At 43.5% G+C, this 13,727-nt stretch overlaps 1 protein-coding gene across 2 annotated transcripts in view; it reads left to right on the forward strand.

Annotated features, from left to right (window-relative positions):
* Positions 1-13,727, forward strand: part of LOC100715013 (multidrug and toxin extrusion protein 2-like) — a 44,519-nt gene that overhangs the window by 17,806 nt on the left and 12,986 nt on the right. Inside the window, exons 9-11 of one of the 2 annotated variants that reach the window (XM_005001667.3) lie at positions 4,753-4,866; positions 8,459-8,526; positions 12,746-12,854. In XM_005001667.3, coding sequence (XP_005001724.2) covers positions 4,753-4,866; positions 8,459-8,526; positions 12,746-12,854 — 291 coding nt within the window. The remainder of the gene's footprint in view (positions 1-4,752; positions 4,867-8,458; positions 8,527-12,745; positions 12,855-13,727) is intronic. The other variant, XM_063242195.1, reaches the window with a different exon arrangement.

Genomic DNA, 13,727 nt, shown 5'->3' on the forward strand with positions numbered 1-13,727 from the left:
CCCTTTTTGTTGTTTTATTTTGTTTTTAGGACAGGGTCTCACTAAGTTACCCAGGGAGGACTTGAATTTGCAGTTCAGCTTTCACCTCCAAAGTGCTAGGATTACAGGCTAAGAAGGTTACCACATTGTCTTGAAATTTTGTCTTATTTTTTCTCTTTAAAGTAATTTTTAAAAGGCTAAGACAGGAGATCTACAAGTTCCAGCCTAGGCAACTTAGCACTCCACTGCTGAGTATACCCCAGCTCCTTGATCAGTCCTTCCTTCCTTTTTTAATTTTTTCTGGTCCTGATAGTACAAAGGGTGTAAACTAATTATTTTGTGAATGTCCCTCATGGATTATCTGTGTGTCTTCATAAGTACATGCAGATTTTTAAATTTTAAAAAGTTATATATTTTTTATTTCTAATACTTTACTTAGTTCTTTTTATATCTACCCATCCTTATTTCATAACTTCTTGCTTTGAACATTTTAAGAATCCTTATTTTAAAATTTCTTTGCGCCAGATGTGGTGGTGCACACCTTTTAATCCCAGCGCTTGGGAGGCCTAGGCAAGAGGATTGCTGCAAGTATAAGGCCAGCCTGACTACATAGTAAAACGAAGACTAGCCTGAACTACACAACAAGATCCTGTCTCAAAAAAAATATGCAAAAAAATCCTTTCAGATTGTCCTACCTATTCTTTCTACTGAACACAGGGCTGTATGCATTGTAGGTTAGCACTCTACTACTAAGCTCTGTCCCCAGCCCTTATTTTATTTTATGGCAGGATTTTGCTACATAGCCCAGGCAGGGGCTGCACTAAGATCTTCCTGGCTCAGATGCCTGAATACTGAGATTACAGGTATGTGCCACCACGCCCAGCCTGGCACTGGATTTCGTGTCTGTTTGTTTCCATGATCATGGAGCACATGTACGCCTGTCTTACTGATTGTCACACTCATATTTTTTTCACATTTTAATATCTCTACAATTGGATTTCACCTCTCGTTTGATGTGCCACACTGTTGTATCATAATTTAATTGACAGGGTCTTTCTGGCACCTACTGAGACCTGGGATGTGTTGACTCACATACCGCTTAATTTCACTAAGCAGTTTCTAGTGGATAGCTGCCCCCTCACGCTGTTTTTGACTGACTTCTTTATGCTGTTGTCTGTGTACTCCTCTCCAGAGCAGGTGTTCTCCTCGTGAGTCACACGTGTGCATTACCCATTTTTCGAAGGGCTGTGTCTGCTCCGGTCCAATGGAATAAACGCAGCCCAGCTGCGTGGCTTCCGGTGTCCTCCCCACAGCTGCGCCACAGGTTCTCCTGCGAGTAGCAGCTTTTCCTGCTCCTGGCTCGAGAGGGCCAGCTCGCTTGTGTCCGACACAGGCTGGCAGACAGCTGGTCTTTATCTGCAGATGGCGACGGTGCTCTCCTGGCTTTTAATTCTCCCTGTTCACTGAAGTCTACGCCTGGAGCCTCCCACCCCTTCTCGCTGTCCACAGCCAAGAGGCAGTCCATGTGGCTTTTTCTACTAGGTGTTTTCTGTGTCCTCTCAAATTCCGTCTCCAAACCTGGGGTGTGGAGTGGGGTCCACCTTACTCTCCTTCTCCTGTGTTCCCTTCCAGCTCGTGAGTTACAGGTTGGCCCTCGGTACCTTTCTGTGTTCTGATGTCACAGAATTTCCTTGCTGTGCCCGGTCCCTGCCTGGACCTCTTCCCATGTTCTCCCTCTCCTGTCCTGAGCCTTAGATGCAAAGCGCTGAGTTTCCCACGCTAAACTTTATGGGACAGCCAGGTCATCATCCCTTCCATTACCCTTCTCCCCCACATCGAGGCATTTTTCCTTTCCTGTCAAAACTTCCATTCTCCTCTGCCAAGGCCCTTTTTCTGTGTTTGCCATTTCTTTTGCAGTGTGTATCTCTGAAGACTGCAGTATTTTTTGGCAGTTATATAATTTATATTCAAATATTAATAGTAATTTATTTTGTATTTCTTTTCTATACATTTCTTCACTTAGCACAGAGGTTGGCAAGCTCATGAACCAGTTCTGGTTCGCATCCTGTTCTTACAAGTAAAGTTCTACTGGAGCACAGCCATGTCCATTACACATTTACAATAATTTAGATATTGCCCTTGACTGCTCTTGTGTGTGTCTAAAGCAGAGCTGAGTAGTTATGCAGGCAGTATTTGGCCCATAAAGTTAAAATACTTATGATCCTTCGCATGTTGGCCTCTGACCTAACCCAGAGTTTTCTTCCTTTTTTAAGAAACTGTGGTAAAAGGCACATAATACAAAAAGTACCATTTGCCTTAACCATTTTTAAGGGTACAGATTATTGGCACTAAGTACATTCACACTGTCATGCAACCACCATAATTATCTGGCTTAGTTCATTTTCCATTGCTGTCATTGAATACTATGTACTCAAAACTGGCAAAGAAGTCTGTTTAGCTGAAGTTTCTGGAGGCTGGGAAGCCTTAGATCACAGTGTTGGCATCTGCTCAGTGCCTGGTGAGGGCCTTCTTCCTGCATCGAAGTGTGGAGGACATCAGGTGGTGCCAGAGCAAGACTGCCAGAGAGAGCTCGCTTCTATAAACAAAGTCTGCTACCTCAGTAACCCCTGAATCCGCTGTTAGTCTGTCATTCCAGGAGGCCTCTGCTCCTGGGATATTATCTTCTCCCAAAGAGTCTACCTCCAAATGCCATTAGGGCATGACTTTAGTGATTAGATTTCTAACTTTGAATGGTTGAATTTGTGAGACACACTCATCTATCTCCAGCCACTGAGATTTTGCACCTATTAAACTTCCTATCCCTTCTGTCCCACCCTCAGCCCTTGGCTAGCATTGTCTTACTTTTTATTTCTGTGAGTGTGACTCCTCTTGATAGCTTGCATAATTGGAATTATTTAGCATTGGCCTTTTTCTGATTGGATTATTTCGCTCAGCATAGTGTCCTCAAGGCACATCCAGGGTTGCAGCATGCATCAGGATTTCCTTCCTTTTGAAGGGTAGCATTTCTTTGTGTGTGTAAACCACATTTCTTTTATCATTTCATCAGGTGATGGATATATGTGCTGTTTCCATCTTTTAGCTATTTAATAAAACTTATATGAGCAGGGCTGTACAAATATGTCTTCAAGATGCTGACCTCAGTGAGCTGTGCTGGTGTTTGCCTGCGATCGCAGCACCCAGGAGGGTGAGGTAGGAAGACCACAAGTTTGAGACCACCCTGGGCCATAAAGCAAGTCTGAGGCCAGCCCACACTACACAGTAAGATTGTGTTTAAACACACACACATGTGTGCACAAGACATGCACACACACACACACACACACACACACACAGTTGATTTCAATTCTTTACATACCCAGAAGTGAAATTGCTGAGTCATTTGATATTCTATTTTTAATTTTGAAGAACCTGTATACTATTTTTTCTTTCTTTCTTTCTTTCTTTTTTTTTTTTTTTGGTACTGGGGATTGAACTCATGACCTCACGCTTGCCAGGCAGGCGCTTATGCCGCTGAGCTAAATCCCCAGCCCCTGTATACTACTTTTTAATAGCAGCTGCAGTTTTTACATTGCCACCAACAGTTCACAAGGGTTCTATTTTCTCTATATCCTTGCTAACCTTTGTTGCTTACTATATTTTTTATTTTTTTGGTACTGGGGATCGAACTCATGACCTCACACTTGCCAGGCAGGTGCTTGTGCTGCTGAGCTATATCCCTGGCCCTACTTACTGTATTTTTTAATAGACATTCTAATGGGTGGAAGGTAGGTATTAATTCATGGTGGTTCTGATTTATATTTCCCTATTGTTAGTGATATTGACTATCTTTATTTCTTTCTTCTTGTTATTATTTTTTGGTACCAGGGATCAAACTCATGACCTTGTGCTTTCCAGGCAGGCACTTGTGCTACTGAGCTAAATCCTTGGCCTGATATTGCATATCTTATCATATACTTGTTCATTTGAATATCCTCTTTGGAGAGATGTCTATCCAAATTATTTGGCTATGTTAAATTTTTTGTCATTTCTGAGGTGTAGAAGTTGCGTATACACACACATGTAAATATATATTAGTATGATATATAGGTACCCTTATCAGATATATGATTTTCTTCTATTCCATGGGCTACCTTTTCACCCTGCTGATTCTGTCCTTTAAGGCATAGAAGCTCTTACTTAGTTTTGATGTAGGTCTAATTTACCTATTGATTGCTTTGGAGCACAGTTTCAATACAGTGTCTGGCCAAAGTTAGGTGCAGGAGGAGGGATAGTCCCAGATTTTCAGAAGGCCGAGGCAGGAAGATTGCTTGAGCCCAGGAGTTTGAGAGCAGCCTGGACAAAATAGATCCTCTCCCCAAAACAAAACAAAACAAAACAAAAACCAACTATTATGCTGTTAAATATTTCTGCCTCCAGTGCTGTGCAGTGATCATACTTTACTTCTCTAAAGCTCTCCTTGGTATCTCCCAAATCTCCCAATTACTATCTGCCACAGTAAATCCAATGTATTTTGTATGGAGCAGCACAGAAATTTCTCTGCCACTTACGCCCAGGAGTGGCATGCATGGGTGACAGGACATAAAAGTACTTTAGTTTTACTAAACACTGCCAGTTTAGTGTCTGCCGCCTCAAGCTCCAGTCCTCTTTATATTTTGCTAGAGAACTGAGGTCACCCCTAGTCTCTGGTCATGGGGGAAGAAGCAGGTGGATGAGAGAGAATGGCTGCTGTCTGTTTTCTCCTCTGTCCTCCAGGCTGGACTAGGGAGTGCTTCCAGGAGTGGGGCTCCTACATCCACCTGGCTGTTCCCAGCATGTTCATGGTGTGCATCGAGTGGTGGACCTTTGAAATCGGGACCTTCCTGGCAGGTTAGTCAGCATTCCACAAAGACCTAGACAAAACCTGCAAGTCCTGTTGCCTAGAAATTTAATTTTGCTTCTCCATCCTGTTCCATTTTATCAGGCTCAAAGAAAGGTTTGCAATAAAGGCTAAAACCCTTGGCCAACTGCAAACATATTCAAGTTGTATGGGGCTCTAGCTTAGCTCTAGAGTATTCCTTCATTTTGTAAATGAGGAAAAGACAACACTGGTGAAGAGTTCTCCCATGGAGCAGAGCAAAATCCCCAGCCCAAGGTTCTGTCGGGTGCCTTGTCCTTCAGCTGACTTTTTGCTAGGCTTCTACTCAAGGTTTTAAGACTTGAATAGATGTATGGCTGACATGGCTCTGTTTAGGCTATGACCTGTGTTATGGCTTGTATCTAGATGTCCTGCCAAAGTCTCATGCACTCGTAGGTGGGACTTTTCAGAGGTGGCTGGTTATAGGGCGTGTGATACTTGGATTAAGTTGTGTGATGCTAGGGTTAAGAGTGGGTGATTATTAAGTTAGTTCTCTGATTGATTAAGCATAGTGCTGGGAGTGGGCTCTGAGAAGGCCTACTTTGGGTGTGGGTGGCCCATTCAAAAGGCAGGTAACCTGGAAGGGCAGGAGAGAGAGGCTTCTGTCTCACTGCTCATTGCTGTTCCTGCTGCTACTGCTGCTTGTTGCTGCTTTGTGCTTTACTGCTTTATGCCTGCCCGGCTTTGCCATGGACTGTTTCTCCTCTGCAGTGCCCCTCAATTAATGCTGTAACTCTTCCTTTGATCCAACAAACTATTGACTTAAACCTCTAGAAACTAAGCTGAAATAAACCTTTCCTCTTTTAAGTTTGAGTGTTAGGTATTTTGTCCCAGTAACAAGAAAAGTAGCACAGACAGATTTGGGTACCAAGAGTGGGGTCATTGCTGTGACATTACCTTTGTATGTGATTTAAGAACCTTTTAAACTGGCTCTTGGAAAGAGTTTGGAATTGTTTAGAGATACTGGCTATAGCCATGGAATGCTTCAAGCTGTATTTGATAGGAGATTCTGGTCAGAGCTGAGGAGACCAGAATGCTGATTGAAATGCAGCCAGGAAAGACTCAGGAGGTTTCACTTAGGAAACTGCATTGCACAAAGGACTGCATTGGCTGTTGGAATCCAGACCTTATGTGCTATAGTTTGGAAGAAAATTTGCTCATGACCAGAGACTTTGCCTGAAACTGAAATGAATGACAGCAGACTAACTTAACCTTGCAGAAGAAATTTCAAGGTAGTCTAATGTTGAGGCAGTGGCATAGCTACCGTTGGGGACTTTTAGGCAGATCTGTGTTGAGAAACAAGAGCAAAGAGCTCAGTAGAATGATTTAAAACATTTTGTTCTTGGCCAGAAGGGAAGCTGCAGTAAGTCTGTGGACTACAAAGATGGAGAAGAGGAAAGCTTAGTTGCCAAGAAGGAAGAGGATAGTAGAAAAGATGATCTAAGGAGCCAGACACAAGAACCAGCAAAACCCCACCATTTGCAATCTCAAAACTGCAAAGGTGAAAGACTTTCCTTTGAGAAGATACTGTAAAGGCAAAACTGTACAAGAGAAATTGTTCTTTTAAAAAACTTTGTTCTTTTAAAACTGCCTAGCTCTGTAACTGCTTCATGGCTTTGTAATTAACTTTCTTGACCCTTGTAACCAGAGAGCATAACTGAACATACAAAATGCTTGATTGAACCATTATACCAGGCTTCGTAAGCTGATGACCATTAATCTACCCTTGTAACTGATAATCTCATCCTGTTAGCTAATGAGAAGAACTCCCAGGCTCTTCTGTTCTCCTCTGTACCCATTTTGAACCTCCTGCTTGTGCATCATATAAAAGCTATAGTCCACCAGCGATTAGGACCTGATATTCTGGGAGTGTTCTCAGTCAGTGCTCATTGATGTAAGTAAATCTGCCTCCAAATTGGGGATGTTGTTTCAGTGTTTCTGCTTGCCATTGCAATACTACCAGAGCACCATAGACTGGAATGGCAGCATCCTAGAGAATTCCTTAGGATGGGGTTCAGAGTGCTCAGCAATTCAGGTACTTAACCCCTATAGCAAGAGAGGAGGAAGCCTGGCAACTGCTCTAGCTGGCAGCAGACTTTGGTGTCATCCACATGATGCTGATTTTAGGGACATGCTGAATGCAAGAGTTGTGGGATCAGAAAGGTTTCTACCCAGGTTTCAGAAGCAGCCCTGGGAGGCCAGTGTGGGCCTGAGAGGGCAGTGGGTGAAGCTGTGCATGTAAAGCTGAAGATGCAGTGGAGACCTCAGAAGGTTGGAAAAATGAGGAATGTGGATCATCTGAGGAAAGCCACAAGGAATGAGCAAAGCCAGCCCAAATGAAAAGCTATGGGAGCAGCAACCACCCACAGTGCCACAGGGTTAGAGCCATCCAAGACCTTTGGAATTCACATCATGCTACAGATTTCCTTGGAGACTGGACATGAAAATATAGGATTTAATGTTTGCCCTGCTGTATTTTGGACTTGCTTTGATTCCATTCCTTTCTATTCCCGTATTTGGAATGGGAATATTTATCTTGTGCCATTGTATTTTGGAAGTCTTTAACTTCCTTTTCATTTGTATAGGAGCTCACAGCTAAGAGTTTTCCTTAAATCTCAGAAGAGACTTTGACTTGGACTCTTCAGCAATGCCAAAACTTTTAGGATTTTAGTAACTCTTGGAGATGAACTAAATGACATTTGCATGAGTCTTTTGGGGGAAGTGTTATGACTTGTAACTGGATGTCGCCCCAAAGCCTCATGCTCTAACAGGTGAAATTTTTCAAAGGTGACTGGATCTAGGATGTGATGCTAGGATTAAATTGTCTGATGCTGGGATTAAGTGTGCATGATTACTAAATTAGTCCATTGATCGGTTAATCATAGTTCTAGGTGTGGGTAAGGGGAGGGCCTATCCTGGGTGTGGATGGCACTATTCAAAAGGGAGATGTCCTGGGAAGGATAAAAGGGAGAGGCTTCTGTCTCACTGATGCTGCTTCTTTGGTCCTTTACTGCCTTCTCCCTGCCCTGTTTCGCCATGGGCTGTTTCTCCTCTGCAGCGCCCCTCTGCCATGCCACTCTGCCTTAGATCCAGCCAGCTATAGACTGAAGCCTCTAGAAACTGTAAGCTGAAGTAAACCTTTCTTCTTTTAACTTTGGGTGTTAAGTATTTTGTCCTAGCTACTAGAAAAGTATCAAAGACCACCTATGTTTCTACCAGAATTCTAGTGATTTCCATCACTGTATGTAGAGTCCTGTTGCCATCCTGTCTTCCTCCCACCACATGAACTCAAGTTTTCTAAGAATGATCTGCAACTCCAGAAGCCTGTTTTTTTTCTGCCTTGACTCCAGGGTGGGTAGTGAGGTAGAAGCTTGGGCAATAAGCCTGAGATCTTGGCAACTCCCTAGGAAAAGAAGTCTCATTCCTCAGCAGATGGTGAATTTTATCATCAGATCATGCTTCTGGGACTTTCTTGGCTTTTCTTAAATTAAAATGTTTTCTTAAAAAGAAATGTTTGCTATAATCCACTCTTTGAGATATGTTCTGTGTGTATTGATATTTCAGGACTGATTAGTGTGACAGAGCTTGGAGCCCAGGCTATCATTTATGAACTGGTCTCTGTGGCCTACCTGGTAAGAATCTTGGGGTGAGTCGGTACCTTCTCTGTGTTTGTTATTATGGGGTGGGGGAGAGAGAGAGTCATTCAGACAGAGAGAGAGAGACAAAGAGAAAGAGAAAAAAAGAAGAAATGAAGTAGAGAGAGACGATAGCAGAAATGCCTTTCCGCCCTTCCCAGCCTGTACACTTAATTTTGTTAGTTGCCAGGTAACAGTTCCAGCTCCAGGTCCTGTTTGTTTCTTAGAGGCTGGTCACTGTGACGCGTATTGTAAAAACCAATCAAAGACAGTGCAGTACTCTGCCTTTGCAGTTCCCCTTGCAGACCGCATGAAAACCTCCCTCCCTGAGTCTTTGGGGCTTGATATTTTGGGAATGGTCCCAATCGTTCCCAAAATAAATAAATCTGCCTTGGAATCCTGGGCGTCATTTCAGTGTTTCTGCTTGTCATTGCAAGACCAGACACATAGGTTTGCAGTCTGGCCATGTCTTTCCTTGACTGTGTGACAAGGGGTCTCAACCTTTCTGAACTTTAGCTTTTTCATATAAAATTGGGGAAGATAACTACATTGCAGGTGAAGACTGAATGAGATACTGCACGTAAAATACTTAGCTAGATGCCTGGTATATTCATTCAACAGTGTCTCGATCGGTACTGGGTTATGGTGGTGAGTGAGATGGAGAGATAAAGAAGAAAATAGATTTTAAAACAAGAAAATAGGTGAGTGAAGGCATTCACTGCAAGTCTCATGCTCGTGTGGTCAGTACCATGAAAGGGGTTACAGAGGCTCTGAGGAGCATAGGCACAGAAGTGGACACCTTTTAGACAGGGTGCTCAGGGAGTATCTTTCTGCACTGCTGTTTAAGGCCTGAAAGATGAGAGCAGTGGGCCTGGGCTGCCCGTGGCTGGGAGCAGCTGTGAAGCCAAGGCAGAGGCTCAGTGAGGAGCAGCACTGGCACTGAGGGTTGGTGAGGAGGTGATGGGTGGCTGGGGGCTGCCTGCGCGCAGGACTGAGGAATAAACCATTCTTGCTGTGGTGTAGCTGGCTTGGATCCGGGGACACAGTGGAGGTGGGAGTAGGGAGGAAGCCGGGGTGGGCAGTGAGGAGGCGGCTGAGGAGGACAGAGGTGGATGAATGAGGCACACGGGAGGCAGGACTGACTGGCCATGGTCTGCGTGGGGGACTGTGAGGTGAGGGGTGAGGAAAATTGTGTTCAGCTGGACATTTTCCGGTAGCTGTTTTGCTATTGCAGCGCGCTCAGATGGGCTGTGTGTTGACTGTCTGGCTCCTCGTCTCCTCTTCCTGCTTCCCGCCCCTAGCTGGTGCTGAGGATGGGACCCGCGGTCTTTGCACTGAGGCACATCCGCAGCCCTTCCCTAATTTCTAATTTTATAAGATCACAGAGGGTTTAGGTGCTGTTTTAGCTTCCCCAATTGTTTTTCATCTTAAGAGCGAATAGAAGTTGACAGGCATTGACAGGGGCCTCCTTAGGAAGGGAGACAGTCGCTGAAGTCACCACAGTCTGCGCACTGGAGACCCTGACAAGTGGCAGATGAAATTAATTTTCCTTGCTCTCATCAGTTTGTCAAAATCATACCATATTTTGGTTTGTTTCATATTTAGGCCAGGACTTTTCTTGTATGGCTTTTAGTTTATGTGTCTGGCATCTCTAACAGTCTTTATTTCTTGTTGACAGAAACAATGAGGCGTCACTACCTTACAAGGTCACCCAGAATTTAAACACAGCGTTGAGCGCCAATCCAGTTTTCTTCCTTAAACACTGACCGGCTCCTTGATCCCTTGTTCAACTTATACACACTGATTCATAGATTTTTTTCTAGAGTTCTATGGAGCTGTCACTCCAAGATTTCTTGCATTCTCCTCATGAATTAAATCTAGTTTCTTTGATCCCATTTTTTCCTAAGATTCTTTGAAATTTTTTAAATTAAAAAGTGTCCTAAGATTATATGAAAGGTAAAATATGAAGCATTCACATTTGAGAATCTTTATTCTTCTTTTGCTGTTTTAATAGTTTGGTGGAGTATAGAATTCTGGATTCAAAATAATTTCCCTCAGAAGTTTGAAGCCACTGCCCCATGGTCTTCAGACATTCAGAGTTGTTCCTTATCTATGTGGTTCTGAAATTTCACAAGGATGTGTTCCTTAGAGGACATTTTTTACTTCTATTTAGTACTTGGGATGCTCTCTCAAAGCTTTTGATGTTCTTTAACTCTGCGAAATTAAAAATATATTTGTATATGTATATGTAACTTCTCCCCTTTCTGTAAGCTTTTTCTATTCTCTCTTTTTAAGTTTCCTTGTAGGTAGAGTCTGATCTCCTTCATTAATCTGCTAGATTTCCAAGAGCAAACTTCTTACTTTTGACCTTTTTTTTTTTTTACATTAAAGAAAACTCTTTTCCTCCTTCCCTCACCCTGAAACTGGGTCTCATTAAATCATTAAGTTGCCCGGGTTGGGCTTGAATTATGATCCTCCTGCCTCAGTCTCCCAGAGTGCTGGGATTACAGGCCTGCACCACCAAACTGGTTTCTTCTTTTATGCTACGCTATCTTTAATTATCTCTGAGGATACTAAATCAACGTTAAATATTCTCTTCTGACCCTTGAGCCTCTATTGACTTCCTCTGAAGTTAATTGCTCTTTTATTTATTTTGATCTTTAGGGAAGATGTGTGCTGCAGTTTTCCTCAAAGCTCTGGTGCTCTTGATCATCTGTTTATTCTTATGAATGAATGAATGAATGAATGAATGAATGAATATGTTGATTTATAAAATAAACGGCTGGTGTAATGTTCCTTTCCCCTCATTTGGAAGTCTTTCTCCAACAGATCCTTTTCCACTAGGAAGGACAGAAAGTGGGGAGCTCCATGCAGAGGTGACATCTGTCCAGTGATATCTTCATTTCAGGGTTCACAGACCAGAAGCACAGAGAGGCAGTGTGACCGCCTTGCCCCCGTGTGTACCCCCATAAAAGCAGGGCACTCGTTCCACATGGGGAGGCCGCAGCCTTTTCCTCTCTGTGTGTCTCTGCCGTGTGTGTTGAGTGCGAGGAAGGTTCCTGCAGGCTGAGGGGGCCCCTAGCAGACGCGGACTGTGGGAGCTGCAAGACTAGCGCTCCCCAGTGAAGAAGGGCTGTGATCGGCCTTCTGCGTGCGTGCTGAGCTGTGGCTTCCCGTACTTCTCCCCAGGATCCTGCAGTGGCACCTGCTTTTCCTCTTCCAAAGCTGCTCTGCTTTTTCATTCTCAGTGCTGTTAATGAATTTCCCTTCCACCAAGCACTGACATTTATTTTCTACCAACGGTGTTGAAGGAGGGAAGAGAACTAAGCCATGCACTCACCGTGCAGCAGAACTAGCAGCCAATCCTATGTGCTTCGGGTGCACAAGTCCTGTATATTTCTATATGTTGAGTCAAAAATTTAATATGTGTTTCTATCAGTTTGGCTTAGGCTAGTTTTCAAAACAAATTAGGAGGCTGTTGAGAGGATGCTGCTACTAGTAGGAATGAGAAGTTAAGTAAATGTATAAATTGTTAAAAGCCAAAACCAGCGCTGTCTTTCTGTATGATCCATGTCACCCAAATAGCCCAAGGGCAGCACTGTTGCAAGCTAAGTGGGGACAGGCGGGCTGTCAAAGGATAACTCTGAAGATTCAGTTGTGACCTATTAAAAAACAGAAAAACTTACAGCTTTAGAGTTCTATAATCAAATGCCGCAGCTGCGGCATTTGAAGGGGCACCTGTTCTGGTTGGCTGGATGGTCAGACATAGCCACAGGATCTGTCAGCCTTTATGGAGTCGTAGAATGTGTCAGGCTTCGTGCTAAGTGCTTTTTCACCTGATTCCTCCAAGCTTATGAACAACATATGTATTTATATTGTTAACTCTTACCTTGTAGAATGCAGCTAGCTTGAATTAAGTCATGATTATTTGTGTGTAGTCTATGAAGAAGATATTTTGCCCCCAAATGCAGCTTCCTTAAGGGGTTCTACTCTGGTATGTGGGCAGCAGAGAGCAGTCAGGGAAGCTGCTCCACTCATTCACCAGTGAAGAAACGGGGTGTCCAGGAAGCTAAGCAGTTTCACTCTGGCCGGGTGGCAGTCTAGGATCGGCTCTAGAACCCAAGTCACTGGGCCCATCTTAACTTCCCATGGAGGTAGTTCACTAATACTTGAATTTTCAGGATTTTTATTGTGACTTATGATTGTTAATTCCTAGGTGCCCCTTGGCTTTGGTGTGGCTGCCAGTGTCCGAGTGGGCAATGCCCTGGGGGCTGGGGATGCTGAGCAGGCCCGGTGCTCCTGTACCACTGTCCTCCTGTGTGCTAGTGAGTATGGCCCTTCTGCTCCCCAGGGTCTGTGTGGAATTTATTGTGATAGGTTAAAATCAACATGTCAGAATTTCTCCTAGGAACAGAACTACACATCTATAAAATCTTTATGCTTCGTGTTCTAATTCACTAAGTTAAATAAATCTTCTAATCATAATTTTTTATTAGGTAACATTAATGACATTATACTTGGTACAACTGAAATAATTTCAACAGCAATTGTTATAATGCAGTCTTATTTTATGACCACAGCCTGAGGGATGCATTTTCTGTGTTCCTGGACTATTGCCACCTCTGGCAGTATAATGTCCTGGAATCTGAGCAATTAGAAAGGATTTTGAGAAGTATGTGTGTTCCACTGTAATAGAATACCTGAGATAGGTGACCCTCAAGAGCAAAAGCTTATTTCCCACAGCCCCAGAGAGTAGCAATTCCAAGATGCAGGAACCAGCAGGACTGCTCTGAGGTGAGAGCTGCTGGCTGCTTCCAAGATGGCAGCTTGATGACGGGTTCTTCTGAGGGGAGACAGTGTGTCCTCACATAGGGGGAAGGAAGAATGGTGAGAGGGGGGCCAGATGCAGTCTGTCTAGCCCTTGTTTAAGGGCACCTAATGCCATCCATGGCAGCAGAGTCCTTGTGATTCGTCACCTTCCCTAGGCCACAGCTCCCCATGCTGTTGAATTCAGGATTGAATTTCAACATGAATTTTGGAGAAGACAGAATCATTTGAACTATAACAACTGTTGAGAATATTTCCTATTAATATTCCTTTTAAAAGTTTCAGAATTGTCAGATGGCTTTTTCCTAAATAGTACAAAGAAACGCTATTTACATTATAGCTTTTTTTTTTTTTGGTCTTTTGAGATGGAG

Source organism: Cavia porcellus, unplaced genomic scaffold (genome assembly GCF_034190915.1).
Source record: "Cavia porcellus strain 051 isolate PalLab524CR breed Dunkin Hartley unplaced genomic scaffold, mCavPor4.1 scaffold_32, whole genome shotgun sequence".
NCBI classification, from domain to species: Eukaryota; Metazoa; Chordata; class Mammalia; order Rodentia; family Caviidae; genus Cavia; species Cavia porcellus.